At 43.5% G+C, this 20576-nt stretch overlaps 4 protein-coding genes across 7 annotated transcripts; 1 reads left to right on the top strand and 3 right to left on the bottom strand.

Annotated features, from left to right (window-relative positions):
* Window positions 1-93: 93 nt before the first annotated feature.
* LOC135586035 (serine/threonine/tyrosine-protein kinase HT1-like) lies at window positions 94-4720 on the bottom strand. Of its 3 annotated transcripts, none has more exons than XM_018822631.2 (4): window positions 4465-4720; window positions 2668-4130; window positions 1421-1876; window positions 94-793 (listed from the first exon to the last, which is right to left on the bottom strand). In XM_018822631.2, the coding sequence occupies exons 2-4, from the start codon at window positions 3862-3864 to the stop codon at window positions 500-502; spliced, it is 1947 nt and encodes a 648-aa protein (XP_018678176.2). In that variant the 5' UTR covers window positions 3865-4130; window positions 4465-4720; the 3' UTR covers window positions 94-499. The 3 variants fall into 3 exon arrangements, with proteins under 3 accessions (XP_018678176.2, XP_064955065.1, XP_064955076.1); XM_065098993.1 differs by having other exon boundaries at window positions 4560-4720; XM_065099004.1 differs by lacking the exon at window positions 4465-4720 and adding an exon at window positions 4200-4300.
* Window positions 4721-6427: 1707 nt separating this feature from the next.
* Window positions 6428-10004, bottom strand: LOC103975451 (uncharacterized). 2 transcript variants are annotated; one of them, XR_010485126.1, is made up of 3 exons: window positions 9789-10004; window positions 8002-9390; window positions 6428-7080 (listed from the first exon to the last, which is right to left on the bottom strand). XR_010485126.1 is itself a non-coding variant. In XM_009390417.3 (2 exons), the coding sequence occupies exon 2, from the start codon at window positions 9386-9388 to the stop codon at window positions 8357-8359; it is 1032 nt and encodes a 343-aa protein (XP_009388692.2). In that variant the 5' UTR covers window positions 9389-9390; window positions 9789-10004; the 3' UTR covers window positions 7832-8356. The 2 variants fall into 2 exon arrangements, 1 of the variants encoding a protein (XP_009388692.2); XM_009390417.3 differs by lacking the exon at window positions 6428-7080 and having other exon boundaries at window positions 7832-9390.
* A 3948-nt stretch (window positions 10005-13952) lies between these two features.
* Window positions 13953-14724, top strand: LOC135612015 (heat stress transcription factor C-2a-like). The gene is made up of 2 exons (XM_065107737.1): window positions 13953-14192; window positions 14269-14724. Exons 1-2 carry the CDS (start codon window positions 13953-13955, stop codon window positions 14722-14724), a joined length of 696 nt encoding a protein of 231 aa, XP_064963809.1.
* Window positions 14725-17284: 2560 nt separating this feature from the next.
* LOC103975452 (E3 ubiquitin-protein ligase CCNB1IP1 homolog) lies at window positions 17285-20285 on the bottom strand. Its single transcript, XM_065110037.1, has 10 exons — window positions 20145-20285; window positions 19909-20009; window positions 19757-19827; window positions 19345-19486; window positions 19070-19142; window positions 18787-18832; window positions 18679-18709; window positions 18185-18440; window positions 17937-18097; window positions 17285-17719 (listed from the first exon to the last, which is right to left on the bottom strand). The coding sequence occupies exons 4-10, from the start codon at window positions 19412-19414 to the stop codon at window positions 17448-17450; spliced, it is 909 nt and encodes a 302-aa protein (XP_064966109.1). The 5' UTR covers window positions 19415-19486; window positions 19757-19827; window positions 19909-20009; window positions 20145-20285; the 3' UTR covers window positions 17285-17447.
* Window positions 20286-20576: the final 291 nt, after the last annotated feature.

The raw sequence follows: 20576 nt of genomic DNA, 5'->3' as shown, positions 1-20576 counted from the left end.
ATCAACTTTGAGAAATCAAAAATAGATTGAATTTGTAGTACATTGTGCTTCATGCAGGCAAGTCAAAATGGCAAAAACAACCAACCAATCAAATGTCAAGAACACTAATTTTTTATTCCCCCTAAACATCTCGGTTGCTAGCTGTATACATACAGAGAGTTAGCATAGGAGTTTGCAAACATCTTTCTTCTGAAAAAATAGTTTGAAAGATAACAAGCAACTTCTGCAGGTAAGCAGGGTTTGATCAACAGGAAATAATTTTACAGGTTGAGCACCATCAACCGGAACAGCAGGAAATGATTGCAGAGATTGATGAGGATGCCCTTCTTCAATAATAAGCCATCTGCCTATATTATCACTTCCGTAGATTTGCTTGTATATGGACAAAAGGAAGAGAGGGAAAGAAGAGTGGTTTCTCTGCCCTTCCGAGGTGTAGCACTAAGCTGAAGCGATAATTACATGATGAAGTAACAAAATCTGAAGCATAAGAAAGCAAGAGCTAGAGAAGTTTGGGCATGGAAGTCAAAAGCTTGGGTGTTGGATGCCCTGACCCATCGGTATGTGTAGGTTTGAGCTTTTGGATCCAATGGAGGAGCCGGTTTTTGTGATCTTGGCAATTCATGTTTGCAACAGTGTCGAGCGTGCCATTTTGAGCGAGAGCAGATTCAAATTGTTCTAATACCTTCACAATCTGCCAAAAGTCAGGTCTTTTGTCTGGTTGGAGTGCCCAGCATTGCTCGATCAAGGCTCGTAATGCATCCGGGCATTCAGGAGGAACAACAGGCCTCAAGTTCTGACAAGTACCGATTGAACACATTAGCAATGTACAAATTTCTGTAATTAACTACTAGCTTGCTACTATATTTCCTATGACAAATTTGAAAAGACATTGAGTTAGGAACCTAATGTTTCCTGAAATTAACTTAATACAATGCATAAATCATGGCAACAACAGTGTCCCTGATGGAACTATAAGTTTAACCAGAAACTATAAAGGAAACAACATTCAAGATACAGGTACACTGCTGGTGTACAAAATAGCTAGTTAAGAAAGAGAATGAATCAAAGAAGCATAAACAGTTATAAAGGAGATGAAAACAATTTGTCAAAAGAAAAGCGAGAAGCCACAAACATCAACTTAACCCCATTGACTAGTCTAGTGATTCCTATACCCAAATCCTGACAAAATTAAGTACATGGTTGAGAGATAAATTGTACCACGTTAAGAATCTGCACTTGTATCTCAAAAGACAAACTAAATGAAAGCTGAAGGGTGAAATGAAAAATTGATCTAGGGAACTAAGCTGTCGATCATTACATAGTAATCATGTGTTACGAGAAATAAATGGTTTGTGCTAGCTTCACGACACAATGTGCAAAAGATAAGATAATGAAATTGAAAAAAGAAAGAGGAAAGCACCTTATTAACCACTGCGAAAGCTGCCTGAATAGGTGTCATCTCCTCATAAGGGATCCTTCCCGTTGCCATCTCCCAGAGGACTAGCCCAAAACTGTAGACGTCAACTTTGTGGCCATAAGGCTTGTGTTTGATCATTTCAGGTGCCATCCAACGAAAAGTCCCAGGATCCTCTGCTAAAGCATCAAAATATGCCTCCTCGCAAGCTATTCCAAAATCGACAATTTTTACACAAAAGTCTTGATCGAAGAGAATGTTCTCAGGTTTCAAGTCTCGGTGAATGACACCTTGTGAATGAATGTACTCCATTCCTCGTGCAATATCTAGTGCAAATGCAATAAGTTTCTCAAGAGGAAGGGATTTGTGTTCGAGTTTGTGTAAGAATGCTCTCAAGGACCCTCCTGAAAGATATTCAGTGATTATGCAAAAGACGGACGGTTCTTTACATGCTGCTATCAGCTGCATCAAAGTAAATATATCATTAGGAAGGTGGACTATCACAATTACAACTGAATAACATTGTGACAATTCAAAAGGAAATGATATCGTCAGCATTGCCAACCTAGCAGAAGTCAAGGGAACAAGGAAAAACCTGTCATAATTAATACAATTAAAGTCATTGCTATAATCATACAATACCTTCTTCTGTCATGCAATCAAAATATCTTCCAGAGGTTGGACATTGGTTTTCATAAAATATCTGCTATCAAAGACTTTACAAACTATGCAAGATATATTCGGTACTCTTTCTGTAAAGCCAGCAAGTAGCCTTAAAACAAGAATTTACTTCTATTCTTCATAAAAAATGCAAGTAATATTAGGAAAGCTCTGATAATGTTTGCTAGAATGAGAATGTAAAAGTGTATAGAATATGAAAAATGTAGAAAGGAAAGAACTCCAAAAGTGTAAGTTGAGCCCCACAAAAGAGTGTCCTAGGTTTATACGGTAAGATCCATACATGGTATCCCATGGAAACAGATATAACAAATCACTTGCGAGAAATTTGGCCAGAAAACAGATCCGGTAAAATTAAGAGTTTGCAGAAGTCACGTATAAGAAGAACATCGATATTTGTTTTTTTAATATACATTTATTTTAATGCATATTTTCCTAGTGCAAAATCCAGAAATCATTTTAGTTCAGCATACAACTGATGCATCCAAAGCAAGATAAATTGTTTTCAAATCAATCTGGAGGCATAACTCGCTGACGAAGAAACTATAATAGAGGCACAGAGATAATCCGAGTACCTTTATTACATTCCGGTGATAGAGATGAGAGAGAAGGGTGACTTCCCTAGTAAATTGTTTCTCTAACCGAGCAGCCATCAGGCCGTTTTCGTCATCATCTGGTTGTGTAATGATCTTTACTGCGACTGGCCGATCTTTATAGATACCATGATGTAGCTTACTATGAGCTCCAGAAGCAAACCTAAGCCCAAGGTACAACTGGGAAAGATCAACCATCCATTCATGTAGAGTATCCACAGCATTTACCTTCCCCTCACCATGTTCAAAATAACTCGTCCATAAAGCCTCCTTCTGACTCTTATGCTTATCTGATGCTTTCACTAAAGAGAAGTGATTTAGAGGATTTGTCTCAGGAGGTGGTAAGTAACGAGGCACATGATGATCTCGCACTTCTCTCGAGAATAACTTGCCAAAGACACCCTTGTCTGATCCTCTCCTCCTAGGTGGTGGAGTTGAGAACCTCCTCTCATTAGCCCTAGCTTCCTTAAAGACATCTGAAAGGGTGGTTGTCGGAAGAGGAGAAATTGATCTCTGTTTCAGTTTATAATTCTGCCCATTCCTATAAGAAAAATGACCAGACTTCTGAGAATCAGAATCTAGTTGAGCCTTAACTGAAGTCCTAGATACAGAAGTTGTGCCAGAAATCGAGCCCCTCGCACTCAGCCTTCGATCTACATCTCGCTGAAAAGTGAAGGTAGAAGATCCCGAACTCAGAGTCTCTGGGCTCACCTTAGATTCTCGATCAACAGGAAATGAGAAGTCAGAGAACTCTAAATTCCTCAACGTCTTGAACTTCAGATTGGGATGCTTATTGCCCATCTTAGGAGAAATTAAAGATTCTCGCATTGAATTCATCGCATTTGCCCTTGGTTGTTGATCAGAGTTCACAGAAGCAGGACTTTTCGAGCTTGGCTTGCCTGCTTCTGATCCATGATGGCTATCCTCTAGCAATTGTAATGATGGCAAAGTAGTAGAATGAGAAATTGTGCCTGTTTCCTTTGGTCCTGCATCTCGATTGACTGGCAATGAAATTGATGCCAATTTTGATGCTTCTACAGTCCTTTTCGGCTTCAATTCCAGATTACTTTCGGATCTGACAAGCAATGGGATCGAGGGGAGCTTTGAAGAATCTAACCTGTGGTAAACCGTATGAGAAAACTTTGCCCTCCTCACCCAAGAGCTTCCCTCTTCCTCCATTACTGTCGACCAATTAACACACCTAATGAATCAAATTTCGGCAGGAAACCGCAGGAATCATATCCAAAGCAGCTACGGAAACGCTTTCGGATCTCCAGTTTGTTCCACATCAAAACCTGACATCAACCAATCCGATTGAAGAACTCGAAAAGCGAAGACTTCGACGATGCCCTGCACCAGATGAATCCTTCCACAACTAAACGAAATCAGAGCTCCACTGGCAGGAGAAGATGCGATCCCAACCTCTCATACACCTTTCGGAAAACCTATAAAGAAAGGAAGCAAGCAATTCAAAGAACCAATTTTTTAAGGAAAAAGAAAAGAAGAGGTCCTACGCCATGATCAGAAGCAAACACGCCGTCGTGGTCATCATCATCTTATCATAGACATATAAAAGAAAAAAATCGCTCATTTTCGTCGTCAAATCTACACCAAAAAGGATAAAAAAAGTTTCCTTTTCAGCATCAGTGACAGGGAAAAAGAGGTATAATAACACAAAGAAGTCATTCGATTAACAGAGCCGAAAACCTCAAAATCGTTCCTTTCGCAAAAGAACCCACGGATAATCAACGAAATGATCATAAAAAAAGGCCCCTTTACCGTGGCCTCCGGCTGTCAATATCCCAACGGAAGGGGGAAAACTATGGAAGGCGAAGCCGACGAGAAAAAATCACAAAGGGAAAGTACTAGACAACCTCCAAAGAGGAAGCCAAACGTCCAACGGCACGCATCCGCCTATGGAGAGTTCCCTCACACGGTGCTTACAAGCGGCCGCCCTTCCGCCGCCGCCGCCGCCGCCACCACAGAAGCCAAACGCGGGAAGACGGAGAGAGAGAGAGAGAGGAGGAGGAGGTGGCGATATCGTACGAAACGGACGCCATCACAGTCGTTTTGCCGTTAATTTATGTTTTCGCGAATAAGCCCTTCAAAGGAACGTTTTCACATCGCCGTCCACATTTCCATAGAACTTTTACGCAGAAAGCCCACTAAGATAAACTAATCAGCATCTATTAATGCAAAAACAAAAAGAGATATATGTAATACATATATAATTTCTTCGAGAGACTCCTATGATGAGAATATGGTATAAATCAAGATCTATCAATGCATATTATTTTGGATTTCAAGTGTGTATATATAAATTAATTATGGAGGTACGATGAATAAATGAGGGTGTCAATTGCAAATATAAATTTGTAATGGTGGCTCGATACAAAACGAGTTGACCTTATTATTCTTTGGCGGTGCTGCGGTGGGGCCCGTTTATGGCGTGAGGACAAAAGAAAAGTCAAGCAACGCAAGGAGAATTTTAGAGGAGGAAGGAAGAGTCTCGGTCAGAGAAGTGGCTTGGTAATCCTTCTCTCTACCTCTTTATGGATGACAAGGATGGAAATTTCAATCCGATTTGATCAATTATGATGCAAAAGGGGATGGAATTGAGATTTAATTTCAAAAGGATGAATGAGATGCTGAATAGTATCACTTAATTCTTATATATATATATATATATATATATATATATATATATATATATATATATATATATATATATATATATATATATATATATATATATATATATATATATATCGATTTGCGTAAAATGCCTACCAAGTGCGCCATGCAATTGAATGCATTAAGTTTAAGCATTTCACATTCAATACTTTGGTTTGATTTGATGGATTAAATAGTTAATTTTAAAAAAACAATGGGTAATTTTTTAAAAAAATCTTTTATTTTCATAAATTCTCAATTAATGCCCTTTTTATTTATTCTTGTAAAATATTTTTTCCTACAAGACAATATTACTTCTCGTCTCCACCCCTCATCGCCTCGTCATCCTCATCTCCCCACCCCTTTTCCACTATCCTTCTTCCCCATCGCCTCTCTTGCCTCTTCCTCTATCATCGTTCACTAACAACCTATCAATGTGTCCAGGTTTGACTCAACCTTCGCTACCACCCCTTCGCCAAAGTCGCCAAAGTCAACGACGAGGGCGATGGGGCAAAACAAGACCCTTAGTGACCTCCTTCCCCTCACTCTTGTTCGCCAAGTCCTCACCTCTCCTCTGTTGTTACCATCGTGAGAAAGGAGGGTTTCATAGACGTATGGGGGCATGATCATCTTTGATTTCCTTATATCAATGACAACAACATTTCATAAGGTGATGGTGGAGAACTTATGATCGGAACTTGAGTTAGGGTGATGATGGAGCACTTATGATCGGAACTTGAGAAAGATATGTAGAAGAGTAGGAGGTGTCGAAGATGAGTAGAGGTCAAGGATGATGACAACTTTGAGGCTAGTTCGCATAGGCCTAGGCCATGACTTCACCACAATTAGCTCACACAAGCTCAGGCCACGACTGGCTTAGACAAGCCCAAGTTGCAACTAACTCACATAAGCCCAATCACCCTCTCGAGAGATCGCCCATCTTAGCCACCGCAACAATATCGATGAACGAGGAACAAAGACGACGGAGTGAGGGCGGAGGCAATGGATGAGAGCATGACGACAACAACAAACAAGGGACAGAGGCAAGGAATAATAGCAACAACCAATGTGGCGAAGGCCATGAGCAATGTCATCTTTAAATAAAAAAAATGCTCTACAAAAATAAATGAATAAGGGACACTGACTAGGAATTAATGAAAATAAAATATTAAAAAAATCCAAAAAACAATTTGTCTACCCATGGCTTATTAATCATTGAAATCCTTTGAATGATGGATCACAATTATTGGTGACCAGATAAAAGTAAAGGCTGTCATCCCAATATACTCATTGAGCCCAAAGCCCAAAAGTCTAAGACCAATGGGCCTTTGGGAAGCATCAGAAGAAGACCTCATCACCCGCGCTAAGTTTTCCTACTAGAGCACACGTTATAATTGATATAATCAACCATTTAAGCCAAGAAAAGCTATGCAGGTTGAGAAAGCTATGAATCTATGATGGGATAAACACAAAATCTTCATTTATTGTGAGAAGAATCAACAATATTACTCAGATAAGGAAAGAGCATAGAACACGAGGACGATATGTATCGATCTAACAAAGCAAATCATGCATGAGAATTGAATCAACTTACGCCAAAAGGCACCACCAAGCAGATTCACCAAGCTCGGCACACGAACATTTGTAAAAAGTCAGACAAAATAATTCAACGGATGATGAGGAGGACGTCGGCGATGAGGATTCGAGCAAAACACCCATTTCCTACAAGAAACTTATCACTAGGAATGACTGAGTGTCATTTCGGCTTTGTGATAAATAGAAATAACTTTCAAGGCACACAAAAGCCTACGATTACATACACAATGACAAATGAACTGACAAAAAGTGTTGAAACATGCTATGATAGTAACTAAATGGCAGTCAAGACTCGGGCTTCACAATCCTTCACATATGTCTCGGTTTTCCTTGGGGTTTCCAAATATAAGCAAAGATTCAAGAGTGCAGATCCCAAAAATACAGAAAATCATGTTTATGCATTAGTTGGCAAATCATCCTCTGGCTATTATTAATTGTTTTACCTTTGTGGTATGTTTGCATACTCAACAGATTGAAGTAATTAAAACTTTGCTTGGATAACAGATAGCTTGTCTAAAACCATGTAGTATACAACAAGAAAAAATATTGATGATTTGAGTCTTAAATCTCAACTAAACAGTATGAGATTCATCTATTAGGCAGATAAACGTATAATGAGGAAAATTTTGGTTCAAACATGAATCTAATTATTTAAATTCAGTATCATGCTTGATAATACCAAGTATCCCTCTCTTTGACCTAGACATGCTTACAACTAGGTAAATGCCAGCTTTAAACCGGATGATAGATCCTATGTACAGAAAAGGAAGAAGAAAAAAAAAACCATAAGTTTTCATTTGTTATGAATGCATTGTATAGACTGCCAAAATTAATCTAATTTTCTTCCATGCTTGATGAACTCAAACTGCAACATTAGTTAAACAAATTCTAGCAAAGTACTTTTTGCAAGTTATAACACTCAAGGGGGCTTTCTAACTTTGTGTTAGCACATCCAGTATAGTTTCGTTTAACACAACAAAGATTGAGCACAAACAGTGAAACAAGCACATCCAGAAAGACATATAGACCCTTCTAATCGAGGAATACCTAATATGGTCAACAACAACTGTTCTCAGAACAGTTTGGTTTGAAGGAGTTTCAATCTTCTGCCAATGTATGTATTTTGCTTTTGGAAATGATCTCCCTTGTTACAGTTTTCGCTGTTGGCTTCATGAGAGCCTCTTGAGATAATCTTCAGAGCAATATATAACAAGTCCCGATAGAGCCTAACTATTTTGAACGTTTCTTTAAAAAGAATGAGCCACAAGATTCATTGATCAGCTCATATTATAGTTTTCTGTCTGTAAATAAGAGCTCATATATCATTGATCAGCTCATAAAAGAATGAGCCACAAGATTCATTGATCAGCCACAAGATTCATTGAGCCACAAGATTCATTGATCAGCTCATATTAGACTCAAACCAGTCAAGAATACCATCTGTCTCAAAACTGGTCATTTCATGCAAAGCAAATGCAAGGTTCAATTCCTCCCCAATGTGATTAAGCAATTCATAGTTTTCTGGGATAATGTTCCTTTGAATAAGAGCTTCCTTCCACTGAGTTTGTCGCCCGTCAGTATTCATAAACCCATTTTCATCAATAAATCCTTTCTCAGAAAAAAGATGATACATTTTGACAGACAATGTCTGGTTTATCCCTGGAATCCTGTTGGAGAACAAGTCTGGAGACAAAGGAAACTGCATACACCTAATCTCCTTGACAAGAACGCCATTCTGTCTCAAAGTTTTCATGTTCTTTTGTATCTTTTTCATTGTATTACGGTCCTTAGGCATGTGAACAAAAAGTGTGGGTGGGTAGTCCTTTGGCACACCAGCAGATGCAAATACTCCTTCTGCAATCATAATTGAGAGGCTTCTGAATCTCATCTCAGCAGCAAGCGCAGAAACAAAATACCCACCAGATGAAGCCCCCATGGCCATGATGGGAAGCTTCCCAAGCTTATTCTTTTCGATCCACCATTTGATGATCCACTTGATGGCTTCCGTTTCCTCAAACGACCAGCATCTACCCAAACTAGATATGGTTAGGACAGCAAATTTTCGTTCCAGAGCACGAAGCACAAAGATCCTCTCTTCGGGCAACCCAGTGCAGTTTGGGCAGCCTGGGTACTTGTCCCAGAAGTTGGAAGCTCGGACACCGCAACCATGAGCAATGAAAAGAGCGGCCTTGGGCGAATCGGGGATTTGCCAAATGACATCGGTGCCATTCATGAGCTCCAAAGATGGCCTGAATCGGACAGAAGACTGAAAGCCGGCATTTTTGTGCTTCAAAAGATCAGATGAAGGGTTTGGTTTTTCTCTGTTGATCAGAATGCAGGTGACAGCAATTAGGGTTAGTGATGCAAGGGCCACTGCACGCCATTTCTGAGCCCTGTAAAATTGGTTGCTTGAGTTGTGCAATCGACTCGACATCGCTGGCATCATGAAGATTAGCGAAGAATATGTTAATAATCCTATTCACTTGGCATCAGGAAATCAAAGCAAGCATCATTAGAAGGAAATGGGAATCCCTCAGAAGCCTTTCAACGATCAGACGCATTCACATCAAGGAAAACAAACATGGATTTCGAACAAAGGGGAAGCCTACTGGTTCGCAATCTAAACCTTAACTCAAATAGATAAGAGCAAAATCTAATCACTCTATACTAGTCAAAGATCTCATTCAGGAAGCCAAAAACAGATAGAAAAAGAGGTATTTTCCAGATCACCGAAACAAATCATACTGCTAAAGAGGTAAAAATGAGATCTGGAGGTTTCTGAAAGAATTGCGACGGCACAAAGGAACTGAATGCATAAAGGACTACAATCTCACCAGTTTCTTCTGGATCTGTCGACGTTGTTAGAGCAAAACCCTTCCTTCGGAGGGGATTTCGATGGTAACGATGTAGTTCGGGCTGAGCTGAAGGAACGGGCTCGTCGTTCGCCTAATCCACCAGGTTGAAGCAGCAGGGAAGACCGATGATCCGGCTAATGGCTCCAAGAGCAGCTCATACTCAGAGAGGTGGTGTCGTCTTTCTCGCTGCCACATACGTGGAGCCACCATTCGTACGCTCGACTTATACCCACTTATATTTGACTTCCACTGATGCTGTGGGAAACAACTTTGAGTCGTGGCCTCGGGACCGACGTGGTTCGGTTCGGATCCGGACGACGGAGATCTCCCTGGGTGTTCCTCGATGGCCGTCTCCTCAGGGTAGGAACTCCTCACCTGCGCGTCCGACGGGGACCTTCGGCTTCGCACCTGCACAAAGGTTGGGTCGGGGTGCTCAGCCCAACCCCTCCGACGATCAAGTTAGATGATTGTGGAGGGGATTTCAAGAGAAGAAATATTTTTAGTGTCTCTGTCCCCCTCTCCCTTCTCTCTGATGAACGAAAGGGTATTTATAGGGAAGCTTACTGTTGTTTGATGTGCCCGCCTGTAGGAGGCAGGCTGATAGCGTCTGACATGGGCGTTGGCGTGGCGTGAAGAACCGAGCCTGGGTAGGCGTTAGTGCGCCTCGACCGGTGTTTCGGTTCGGTTGACCGAGTGCAGTCGCGTCGATCGAGGCATGAGGCGTCAGCTGACGTCAGCCGAGTCTTATCATAATTACTATCCTCATCATATTCCCCCCGAAAAGAAGCTATGCGTCGATCGTTGTAACGGGAGTCCGAGGCATGGCTTTAGCTTTCAGATGGGCTGGACGCGCTGGTGTGTCTCGGGGACATGAAGCTGAGGAGCCGAGGAGCACGACGCAGGCGGGTTAGCCATGCAAGTGTGATCTCGGGAAGCATGGGACCGAGGAGCACGACGCAGGTGGGCTGACTGCGCAGGTGTGATCTCGGGGAGCATAGAGCCGAGGAGCACGACACAGGCGGGTTAACCGCGCAGGTGTGATCTCAGGAAGCATGGGACCAAGGAGCCGAGGAGCACGACGCAGGCGGGCTGGCCGCGCAGGTGTGGTCTCGGGGAGCATGGAGCCGAGGAGCACGACGCAGGCGGGCTGGCCGCGCAGACGTGATCTCGGGAAGCATGGGGCTGAGGAGCCGAGGAACACGACGCAGGCCGCGCAGGTGTGATCTCGGGGAGCATAGAGCCGAGGAGCACGACCCAAGCGGGCTGGCCGCGCAGGTGTGTCTCGGGGAGCATGGAGCCGAGGAGCACGACGCAGGCGAGCGAGCTGCGCAGGTGTGTCTCGGGGAGCATGGGGCCGAGGAGCACGATGCAGGCCGCGCAGGTGTGGTCTCGGGCATCATGCGACCGAGGAGCATGACGCAGGCGGGCAGGCCGCGCAGGTGTGGTCTCGGGCATCATGTGGCCGAGGAGCATGATGCAGGCGGGCAGGCCGCGCAGGTATGATCTCGGGGAGCATAGAGCCGAGGAGCACGACGCATGCGAGCTGGCCGCGCAGGTGTGTCTCGGGGAGCATGGAGCCGAGGAGCACGACGTAGGCGGGCTAGCCGCGCAGGTGTGTCTCGGGGAGCATGGGGCCGAGGAGCACGACGCAGACCACGCAGGTGTGGTCTCGGGCATCATGCGGCCGAGGAGCACGACGCAGGCCGCGCAGGTGTGGTCTCAGGCATCACGCAACCAAGGAGCACGATGCAGGCGAACAGGTCGCGCAGGCATGGTCTCGGGCAGTCTATGGCCGAGGGACGTGGCTCGGGCCGAGAGGCTGCCCTGAGGGGGGCTCGGCAATTTATGGCCGAGGGACACGACTCAAGCGGGCAGGCCGCCCTGAGGTGGACTTGGCAGTCTTCGGCCGAGAGATACGGGTCGAGCCAAGCCATGTAGATACAGAAGGGGGTTAGGTTGAAGCTAACCACGAACCGGGAGGCAGTCAAATAGGTACTGAACCTTCGCTCGGAAGGAACTGAGGCAGGGCCTCGATTTCTTTTCATGAGGACTACATCAGGTAGCTACCGCGGGTGCTTGACCTCTCTTATGGAGCCCATTGCCGGAAGTCGTCCCTTCTCTTCACGGCCGCCTAGGCCTCCGCCGCGATGTACCGGTTAGCCCGCTAGAGCATCTCTGGCACCGTGGTGAGAGGTCGCTTCGCGAGGGACTAGAGGAATTTGGAAGGTCGCAGGCCTATCATAAACGCCTGCACTAATAGAGAGGGGTGAGTGTCCGGCAAACCCCGAATTTGCGTGGCAAAGCTATCCACAAAATGTGAGAGGGGCTCGTCCTCCCTTTGTTTGAGTCTGAGGAGCAGTGCCGCGGAAGGCTTTGGTCGTGCATAGGCTACGAAGTGGAGCTCAAAGTCATTGGCGAGCTGGTTGAAGGAAGTGATAGTCCCGGTCTTCGAGCCGTCATACCACGCGTGGGCCGACCCTCTCAGAGTGGTGGGAAACGCTATGCACATCAGGGCATCAGAGGTTCCGTATAGCACCATTTGGGTGCGAAAAGTAGCTACATGGTCCGTCGAGTCGGCGGAGCCATCGTAAGCGTCTAGAGAGGGGAGCTGGAAGTCCAGGGGGACTGTCAGATCCCGTATCACGGGCGTGAAGGGAGACCCTTAGTGTGCGTCCTCCCCGAGCTCTCCCTTGGACCTGCGAACCTCTTTCTGCACCTCATCGAGTCGCTGGCTGACGAAGCGCAACTGGGCCCGCAGGGAGTCCGAAGAGAGTGCCTCGGGTTCCGAGCGGCCACTCGGGTTTGCCATTATTGGATCCTCGAGTGGGGCCGGATGGACCCGAGGTGAAGCGGGGGCTCCGGAAGTGTCGTGTGGGCCCGAACGGGCACCTTGCGTTGTCGTAGTGGTTCGATCGCAGGTGGGTGCATCGGATGAGAAACGAGCGGGATAATGGTTTGCACCATTTCCATTAGAGCTCGGACTTGATGGGCGAGGTCCTGAAAGGCCTCGGGTGACACGGGCGTTGAGTCGGCTGGGGCGCCGTCGGGCGACGACAAGCCCGAGTCGTTGAATATTCGCCAATATCGTTCAGAGGTCGTGGCGGGGTGTTCGTCATGATGGTCTCCGTGCGGAGGATGTTCCCCCGAGGCTTCGGTCGGGTGTGACCTCTCAGCCGTGGGCTCATCTGAGCCGCTCGGGTGATCACCCGACATTCCGGGCCCTCCTTCAAGCCCCAATCTGTTGTGGGAAACAACTTTGAGCCGTGGCCTCGGGGCCGACGCGGCTCGGTTCGGGTTCGGACGACGGGGATCTCCCTGGGGCGTTCCTCGAGCCTGCGGGGTCGGTCTTGTGCGACGTCCGATTGGGACGGTGTGGCCGTTTCCTCCGGGCAGGAACTCCTCGCCTACGCGTCCGGCGGGGACCTTCGGCTTCGCACCTGCACAAAAGTCGGGTCGGGGTGCTCGGCCCGACCCCTCCGACGATCAAGTTAGATGATTGTGGAGGGGGTTTCAGGAGAAGAAGTATTTTTAGTGTCTTTGTCCCCCTCCCCCTTCTCTCTGATGAACGAGAGGATATTTATAGGGAAGCTTACTGTTGTTTGATGTGCCCGTCTGCAGGAGGCAGGCTGATAGCGTTTGACATGGGCGTTGGCGTGGCGTGAAGAACCGAGCCTGGGTAGGCGTTAGTGCACCTCAACCGGTGTTCCGGTTCGGTTGACCGAGTGCAGTCGCGTCGATCGAGGCGTGAGACGTCGGCTGATGTCAGCCGAATCTTATCATAATTACTATCCTCATCAACTAATATTTTGTTATTAAATAGCTTTTTAATTCATTTACTTATTTTTAGAAAGAAAAAAACTCATATACATTTTTTACTCTCTTTAGCCATTTTATGAGAGGGTGGAAGGTCGCAACAGAGTAAGCAGAGAGGGTCAAGCGTCCCCCGACGTTCCGGTACCTCCCGCCTCGCTTTTGTCTCCCGGTCGCGCGACTACTGCAAAGCCACCACCTACCTCCCACCTCACCTTCGCCGCGTCTCTGTCGACTCCTCGTCGATCACACCTTGCAGCCACCGCACTGTCCCCATGCAAGTGACAGCTACCGCTACCTTCGGCATCAACATGAAAGACAGCGGCCGTCGCAATGGCGGCCAGCACCAGCAGCGTCACCGCCATGGAGGAGGAGGAGGGGGCCAGCGGTCGCCCCCTTCGTTTTGAAGACTTACTGCATCGTGGAATACGCGCCTCCACCGACGCCGTGATCGCCTGGGGCCGCGACGGCAAGCTTCGCGGTCGTCGACCCCTTCGCCTTCTCGCGGAGCCTCCTCCCGAGAACTTCAGGCACAGCAACTTCTCCAGCTTCGTCCGGCAGCTCAACACTTATGTCAGTATAGCCTTACGCGCCGTATCATGAGGAGGAGGAGTGTGTACTCGCTTGGCCTATGTGTTGTTGAATGCAGGGGTTTCGGAAGGTGGATCTGGGTCGGTGGCAGTTCGCGCACGCCTCGTTCCTGAGAGGACAGACGCATCCGTTAGTGCAGATGGTGCGGAGGAACAGCGGCTGTGGGAAGGAGGAGGAGGTTGAGGAGAGGGTGACGGCGGAGTTGGTGAGGCCGATCCAGGAGCAGCGGAGGGTCGAGGAGAGAGTGGAGAGGATGTGGAGGAGAGTGCAGGAGATGGAGGCAGATGCTGGCTTTCCTGGTCAACATGGCTGGGGACTCCAAGCTGCTCAACGCGACCGATGGACGGGAGAAGCGAGCTCGGTTTCGATCGGACGACGACGAGAGGACGGTGGAGATGGAAGATGGAGCTGGTTCTTGGCAGCTCGATGGCCTGGGGGTGGTGGTGGGAGATGGAGTTTGGAGGGGTGGAGAACGGGTGTTATGTTGCACATCAGGTCTCCGGCACATCGATAGCCAGAAGTGTGCTTCTCTTCTTATTATTTTCCCCCGGCATCCTTAGTATTTGAGATCTTAGGTTTAAGAAATTTATATTAAAATCTCTATAATTATATAAGTAAAACATCTAACTTCATTTATCCTCACATCGTCAGTTTACCGATAAAAATATAAAAATAATAGACAAAAAATATAATTTTAACGTCGTAGTTATGTTTTTGATGATAACAGACAATGACACCATTGGGGGTCATGGGTAGCACGCTCTACATCTACATTGATATCGCTCGACAACTACATCGACACCAACACAAATGTAGAGCAACTCAACATCTACATCAGCACTGATGCAGACACAAAGCAGCACCACTCTTCCCCGTATCATTATTGGTGCCTACGCAGATGCAAAGCAACACCAATTTGCATCTATATCTATGTCGACACCGATACAAATGTTGAGCGACGCTCTGTATCTCCATCTATATCAACATTAACACAATTGCACAACAGCACCAACGTAAATACAAAGAGTCGACATCTACGTTATCCTCATTCTCCTCTCCCTTTGTCTCACCTCTTGCTGTCGCTCTCCCTTTTCATCCATAACAATCACCTGTGGCCCTCCAATAACGTAATTGTTCGTCACCATAAAAAACGTAATTGAAATATTGAGATTATCTTTTAGCCATCGTTTTCATGCTACCATCAATAAAACCGATAGTGTTAGAGTAAATGAAATTATATATTTCACTTTCATAATCATAGAGATTTTAAAATATATTTTTTAAATATAAAAATTAGAATTTTAATATAAAATTTTTAAATGTAAGAACCTGAATAGTAAAGAGATAATTAGCCCACTTCTTCCCATGCTCTTTCATCTTCTTTTTTATGTTGCAGGACCCATGCAAATAAATCTGTGCAATTTACTGTGTTCTTATGGTACATGTAATTTACCATCTCATCAAAATCAAACGAGGAGTTGCTGCAGCAACACGAGAACCAACCAACAAACCTGTATTAGATGCTTATTGGGGAGTTCTGCTACAATGAACTCTTAATAGATTTGAGTTACCTGCATAGTACCTGGACACCACCTAAATGGTATGGTTTTGGAGAGTAGACAGAAAACATAACATTTAGGATAAACAAGCTGGATATCAGAATTATATGGACTACAAAAAAAGCAATTTGCAAGCCAAGAACAGACATCCTTCTACTTGATAGGATAATGTTTTACCACGTATCCAAGAGATGACACGGGGAGGAATATTCTTTTACCCAATATTCCATCTCATTCTGTGATGTGGCAATTTCTTGTTATGCATTATAGTACAATTGTGCCCATAAAAGAAAAAAAACAACTCAGTTAACTTGTTTGATCGAACTACGAAAATTTTCTTGAATTCACCAAATTTTAATATGTTCAAACCTCCATTTCTGGCCCAGGATGTAGACATTCCGACGGAGATAATCTGCAGAGACAATATGAGAAATGCAAATGATACAATTCAATACTTCAGTCAGATCAACTAAGCTTGAAAAATTACATCATAGATAGATCAAATAATCAATTGTTAAAGCTTCTTCCATTAGGCGTTTTGTACTGGACTAGTCTCGAGTATACGGAGGTGCTAGTAGTATAGTTGAGGTGTTGGATGAATTCATGGGTCAAAACCAGCGAAAAAAAAAGAAGCAATGCAACCTGAAAGAAAATATTTTATCTCATCAAGGAACATTGGTATGTTTAATGAGTGTCTCCTGCTATAGTCAATGAATAACCCAAAATGTTAAGCAGCAAGCTAAACAGGTAATTCATGAAGGAAGATCAATTACCAAAGATCAGCGAAAACTATTTGTGAAGATACAGACAGGAGGAAGTCGCATTGAGCATAAATGTCATACAGCTGAAATCCAAGAGATGGCAGAGCACTATACCCCAAGAAGACAGTCCAAGTTGTAAGCATGATTTAACTGTAAGCCTTACTTTGTGCATTCATTCGAGAACAAATTATTCCTGGTCATTTGAAGCTGAATGATCTAATCTATGTGGCGATATATGTATCTGTACTTTGAGTAGACCTAGCTTACTTACTCTCTTACATTTAGTTCCTCAAAATTTTATCACTATATGCAATCCTCAATATCATCCAAATTTCACAGGTAGCTAATTACTTAATTTAGTGGCATGGAACAATCATCTTCAATAACAGACATGAAAATGATGTTTTTGTTCATTGTACAGCAAGAATCTAAATCTGATTATATAATATGGTCCCTTGAGATCTGATTGATGTAAGAACATTACATCTATGAAACTTTGTATTTTGTCTAGTTTATGCACTGTCCTGCATTTATTTGCTCAAAACTTCTTCACAATTTCCAATTGCTTATCTTTCCATGACATCTCAATTAAACCTAATTCAGAAAGAAAATTTTAAGAATTTTAAAGAGCATAAAACGAGAACTCACAGCAATATCTGTACAGGCCAACCCAACTGCTTCTCTCGTTCTACAGCCTGCAACATTATCTTAATAGATCATATTAAGTTCTTTTATTTGATGATCAAAGAAATAACCAATTTCTCATCTAACAGGCTTAACAAGGATAAAGTTAACAGAAAACATGCCTACTAAAACAGGTCAGTCTCATGAGTTATAGTTTTACTTCATGCAACATGTGGCATTTATTTACTCAAATATCATCCCAACAACCCAAGATACGTCAAGGAGAGTGAGCTTTACGTGAATATATGAGGGTGGTTGCGTGATAATTGGGGTCTCTTCATGGGTGAGATTATGAGATTCCGAAGAGTTGCTGTAGGATTCCTCACACCAGCTCCAAAGAGAGACCCTGTCTGCCTTCTAGTTCCAGTATCCACAGGACCTGGTGCTGTTTTTGCTGGTGAGCCTCCTGAAAGATCAAAGGCACTGGAGCTGGAGTTCTTCTGTCTGGTTGAGGGCCATATTTCCTCTCTCTGACCTGGAGTTTCAGGAGTGAAAACCGATCGATCTGCAACATATAAATCATCTAGTCTCTTTTTGGGAGAGCTAAAAAGAAAAGGTCACTTGGTTCGCAGCTTGATCCTAAATAATTGGATGAAACTGTTTAGCATACCATTTTTGAAACTCAAAATGGCAATTTAGAAAAGAAAGATTTTCTTGACATTTATATGAATGCAAATTGCATTAGAAATTCTGCTTCAGATGAAGTGCAACATAGGAATTACCTTGTCCAACGGTAGCTCTACCATCCATCATGTTAGCCATGCTTGAAAATAAGTCTGGCTCAGCTCTAGAAAAGAAGTTTGCTGGTTGGACTGATGAACGCTTCACTGACTCATACTCACTCCTCAACTTGTCATACATCTCATCAAGTTTTCTTTTCTGCCTGGTTTTCAGATAAAGTATTAACATATCTACAAACACATCCACAAAAAACTAAGAGATTGACTTCGTAAGATTCCAGAAGAATAACCTAGATTTTTCAGCGTATTTTTCTTGTAGTTCTTGCTTATCTTTTGATAAGCTTTCAATCTCTTTTTCCATCATCTGGCACTTTTTGGCCATCTTTTGGTATGCAGTATGAACTTGCTCTAGTTTCTCAGTGAACTTTTCATGCAGGGCCTCACATTTCTGACGACACTGACCAATAATCTTGTTCATTTTGTACTGCATCTCTAGTTCCTTTTGTCCATTGTAAAACATTACACTCCTATATGCACTCTTCATAACTGATATATGATCAAGGAGTACAGAAGACCATTGCTATTTATTAAATGTTTCTATAAATTTTGCTTGCATTTTCATCGAAGTCCCCTTCATTTTTGAAATAAAAATTATTTACATCCAGAACAGGCTTAAGACATTTTATACAATTGGATGAGCTTTAGTTCTTCAGAGTAGCACACAGAACTTCCAGAACAAATTCGGTTTTAGGCTACTACAAAATAATGTCTGCATATAGGATACGTACTTGTGGAGAAACTCCAGCCATTACCATCTGCAAAAACCATCATGAGAGAAAGTTGTGAAAGAAAAACACAACTTGCACAGTACAATCAATCTAGTAATGCTTACATTTATCCATTCATCGCCAGGATTTATATCCACTTGTCTCATAAGGCTGACCCACAAGGAATAAAAGGAAGAATAAGTATCAGAAGGAAAAGGATAATATCATTGTATTCTCTGATAGTAGAAGTTGGCAACTAGAAAAGAAAAAGCACACCAGCATTCACAGGGAATTGAAAAATATATTGAGCGCTGAAATGGGAAAACCCTAAGAAATACTTTTAAAGCAGCCAGAAGAAAATTGACATAATCACCAAACCAAAACCTGGCCTTGAGAATAAGTAAATACCTTTTGGAGAGCACTTGATCACATACAGGACAGGCGGCATCATTGCTGATTATCTTGTTTGCGTCTTCAGTGCCTTTGTCTATAGTTAAGAATAACATTTGCTGAATCATAAATTATTCTTTACATACTAGGAAAAAGCTTATTTACAACATTATTGCTGATTATCTTGTTTGCGTCTTCAGAGCCTTCATCTATAGTTAAGAATAACATTTGCTGAATCATAAATCATTCTTTATGTACTAGGAAAAAGCTTATTTACAACATCATTTGGATACAGAAGAGATGGCCACAGGTGGTTGATACAGCTTGCCCTTCCAATTCTCGCCAACAAGCATTGCACCTCATTTCACTTCTAGATGCATGGATTAGAAGATGTACAATATCTACCACCAGCCACAGGTAAGGCAGAAATTTGACCTGCGAAGGTTTTCCCATTATGTCTGTGGAAATTAGTTATTTTTCTAGCCTGATTATGGACTAGCAAAATTTAGCTAAAGCATAGAACATTCAAACAAAAGCAGAATGTCAGTTAAAAACCAAAACATTTAAGGGCTTTCTAAGCCTAGGAAAAACAAGATGAGCCCGGATCATCAGGCTTCAATCATCCAGTTAAAAACAAAAGCAGAATATATAAAAGCTTTTTCTTTTCAGTAAAAAAAAAATTGCAATGACACAATGTGTACTCACTTAGATTCTCAGATCACTCTTGGACAACTTTTAGTTGTTCGAATCGATCGCACGGCTCTTCTGAAAAATCCCTGATTGACAAGAATTAAATTTCAGAATTCCACTGGATGAAATGTAGACATTTTACTCCTGATGCAGAAACAGAATCGTACCAATTGAACGAAACATTTCTGACCCAATCAAAACTCGAGCACAGTTGAAGTTGCAAGCCGAACTCAGAACAAAGCCGGAATTTACTCCTCTATGCTCGGATCTTATCCAGATTACAGAACAACCACCAAAAAAATGAAAAATAAAAGGTGAGCTTTCTGCAACTGGGGAAAGGTATAGCAGCTCGATCTAATGTTGCGCTTAACCAAATCGAAAGAGGGGTGGCTCAGGGCAATACTTCTCCGAGTTGAAGGCATTGAGGGGAGTCGAGCTTGCCGTGTACGGATCCACAAGAGCGAGAATATCAGAAACACCGGAATCTTGTCGGGAGAGAAAAAAAAAAAGCCCTAGCGCGCCTGTCGTCCGAAGCCGGCTTGAGAAGAAAGCGCGAGGAGAGCGAAGGCCGTGGAAGTGGCGGCAAATGCTCGACTTTCAAAGGCCGCAGTCGGTAGAAAGGGTCAGGATCCCCTCCGAGTATTGCATGGATTCTATCGGATGCATTTTGGCATTTGATTTTTTTTTTTTTTTCAAATCACATTTGATCTCTGTCTGTGCATTTTCTAGTTGTCCGAGTTGGATAATGATTTTAATTCAATCGAGATATATTCCAAGTCAGTCGTTCTAAGTTACTAAAAACATCAAATTTGTAAAACTAAATCAAGGGTTAGTT

The sequence above is a fragment of the Musa acuminata genome, chromosome BXJ1-2 (assembly GCF_036884655.1).
Source record: "Musa acuminata AAA Group cultivar baxijiao chromosome BXJ1-2, Cavendish_Baxijiao_AAA, whole genome shotgun sequence".
NCBI classification, from domain to species: Eukaryota; Viridiplantae; Streptophyta; class Magnoliopsida; order Zingiberales; family Musaceae; genus Musa; species Musa acuminata.
The sequence above is the reverse complement of the archived record's forward strand: the minus strand, read 5'-3'. Positions and strand labels throughout refer to the sequence as shown.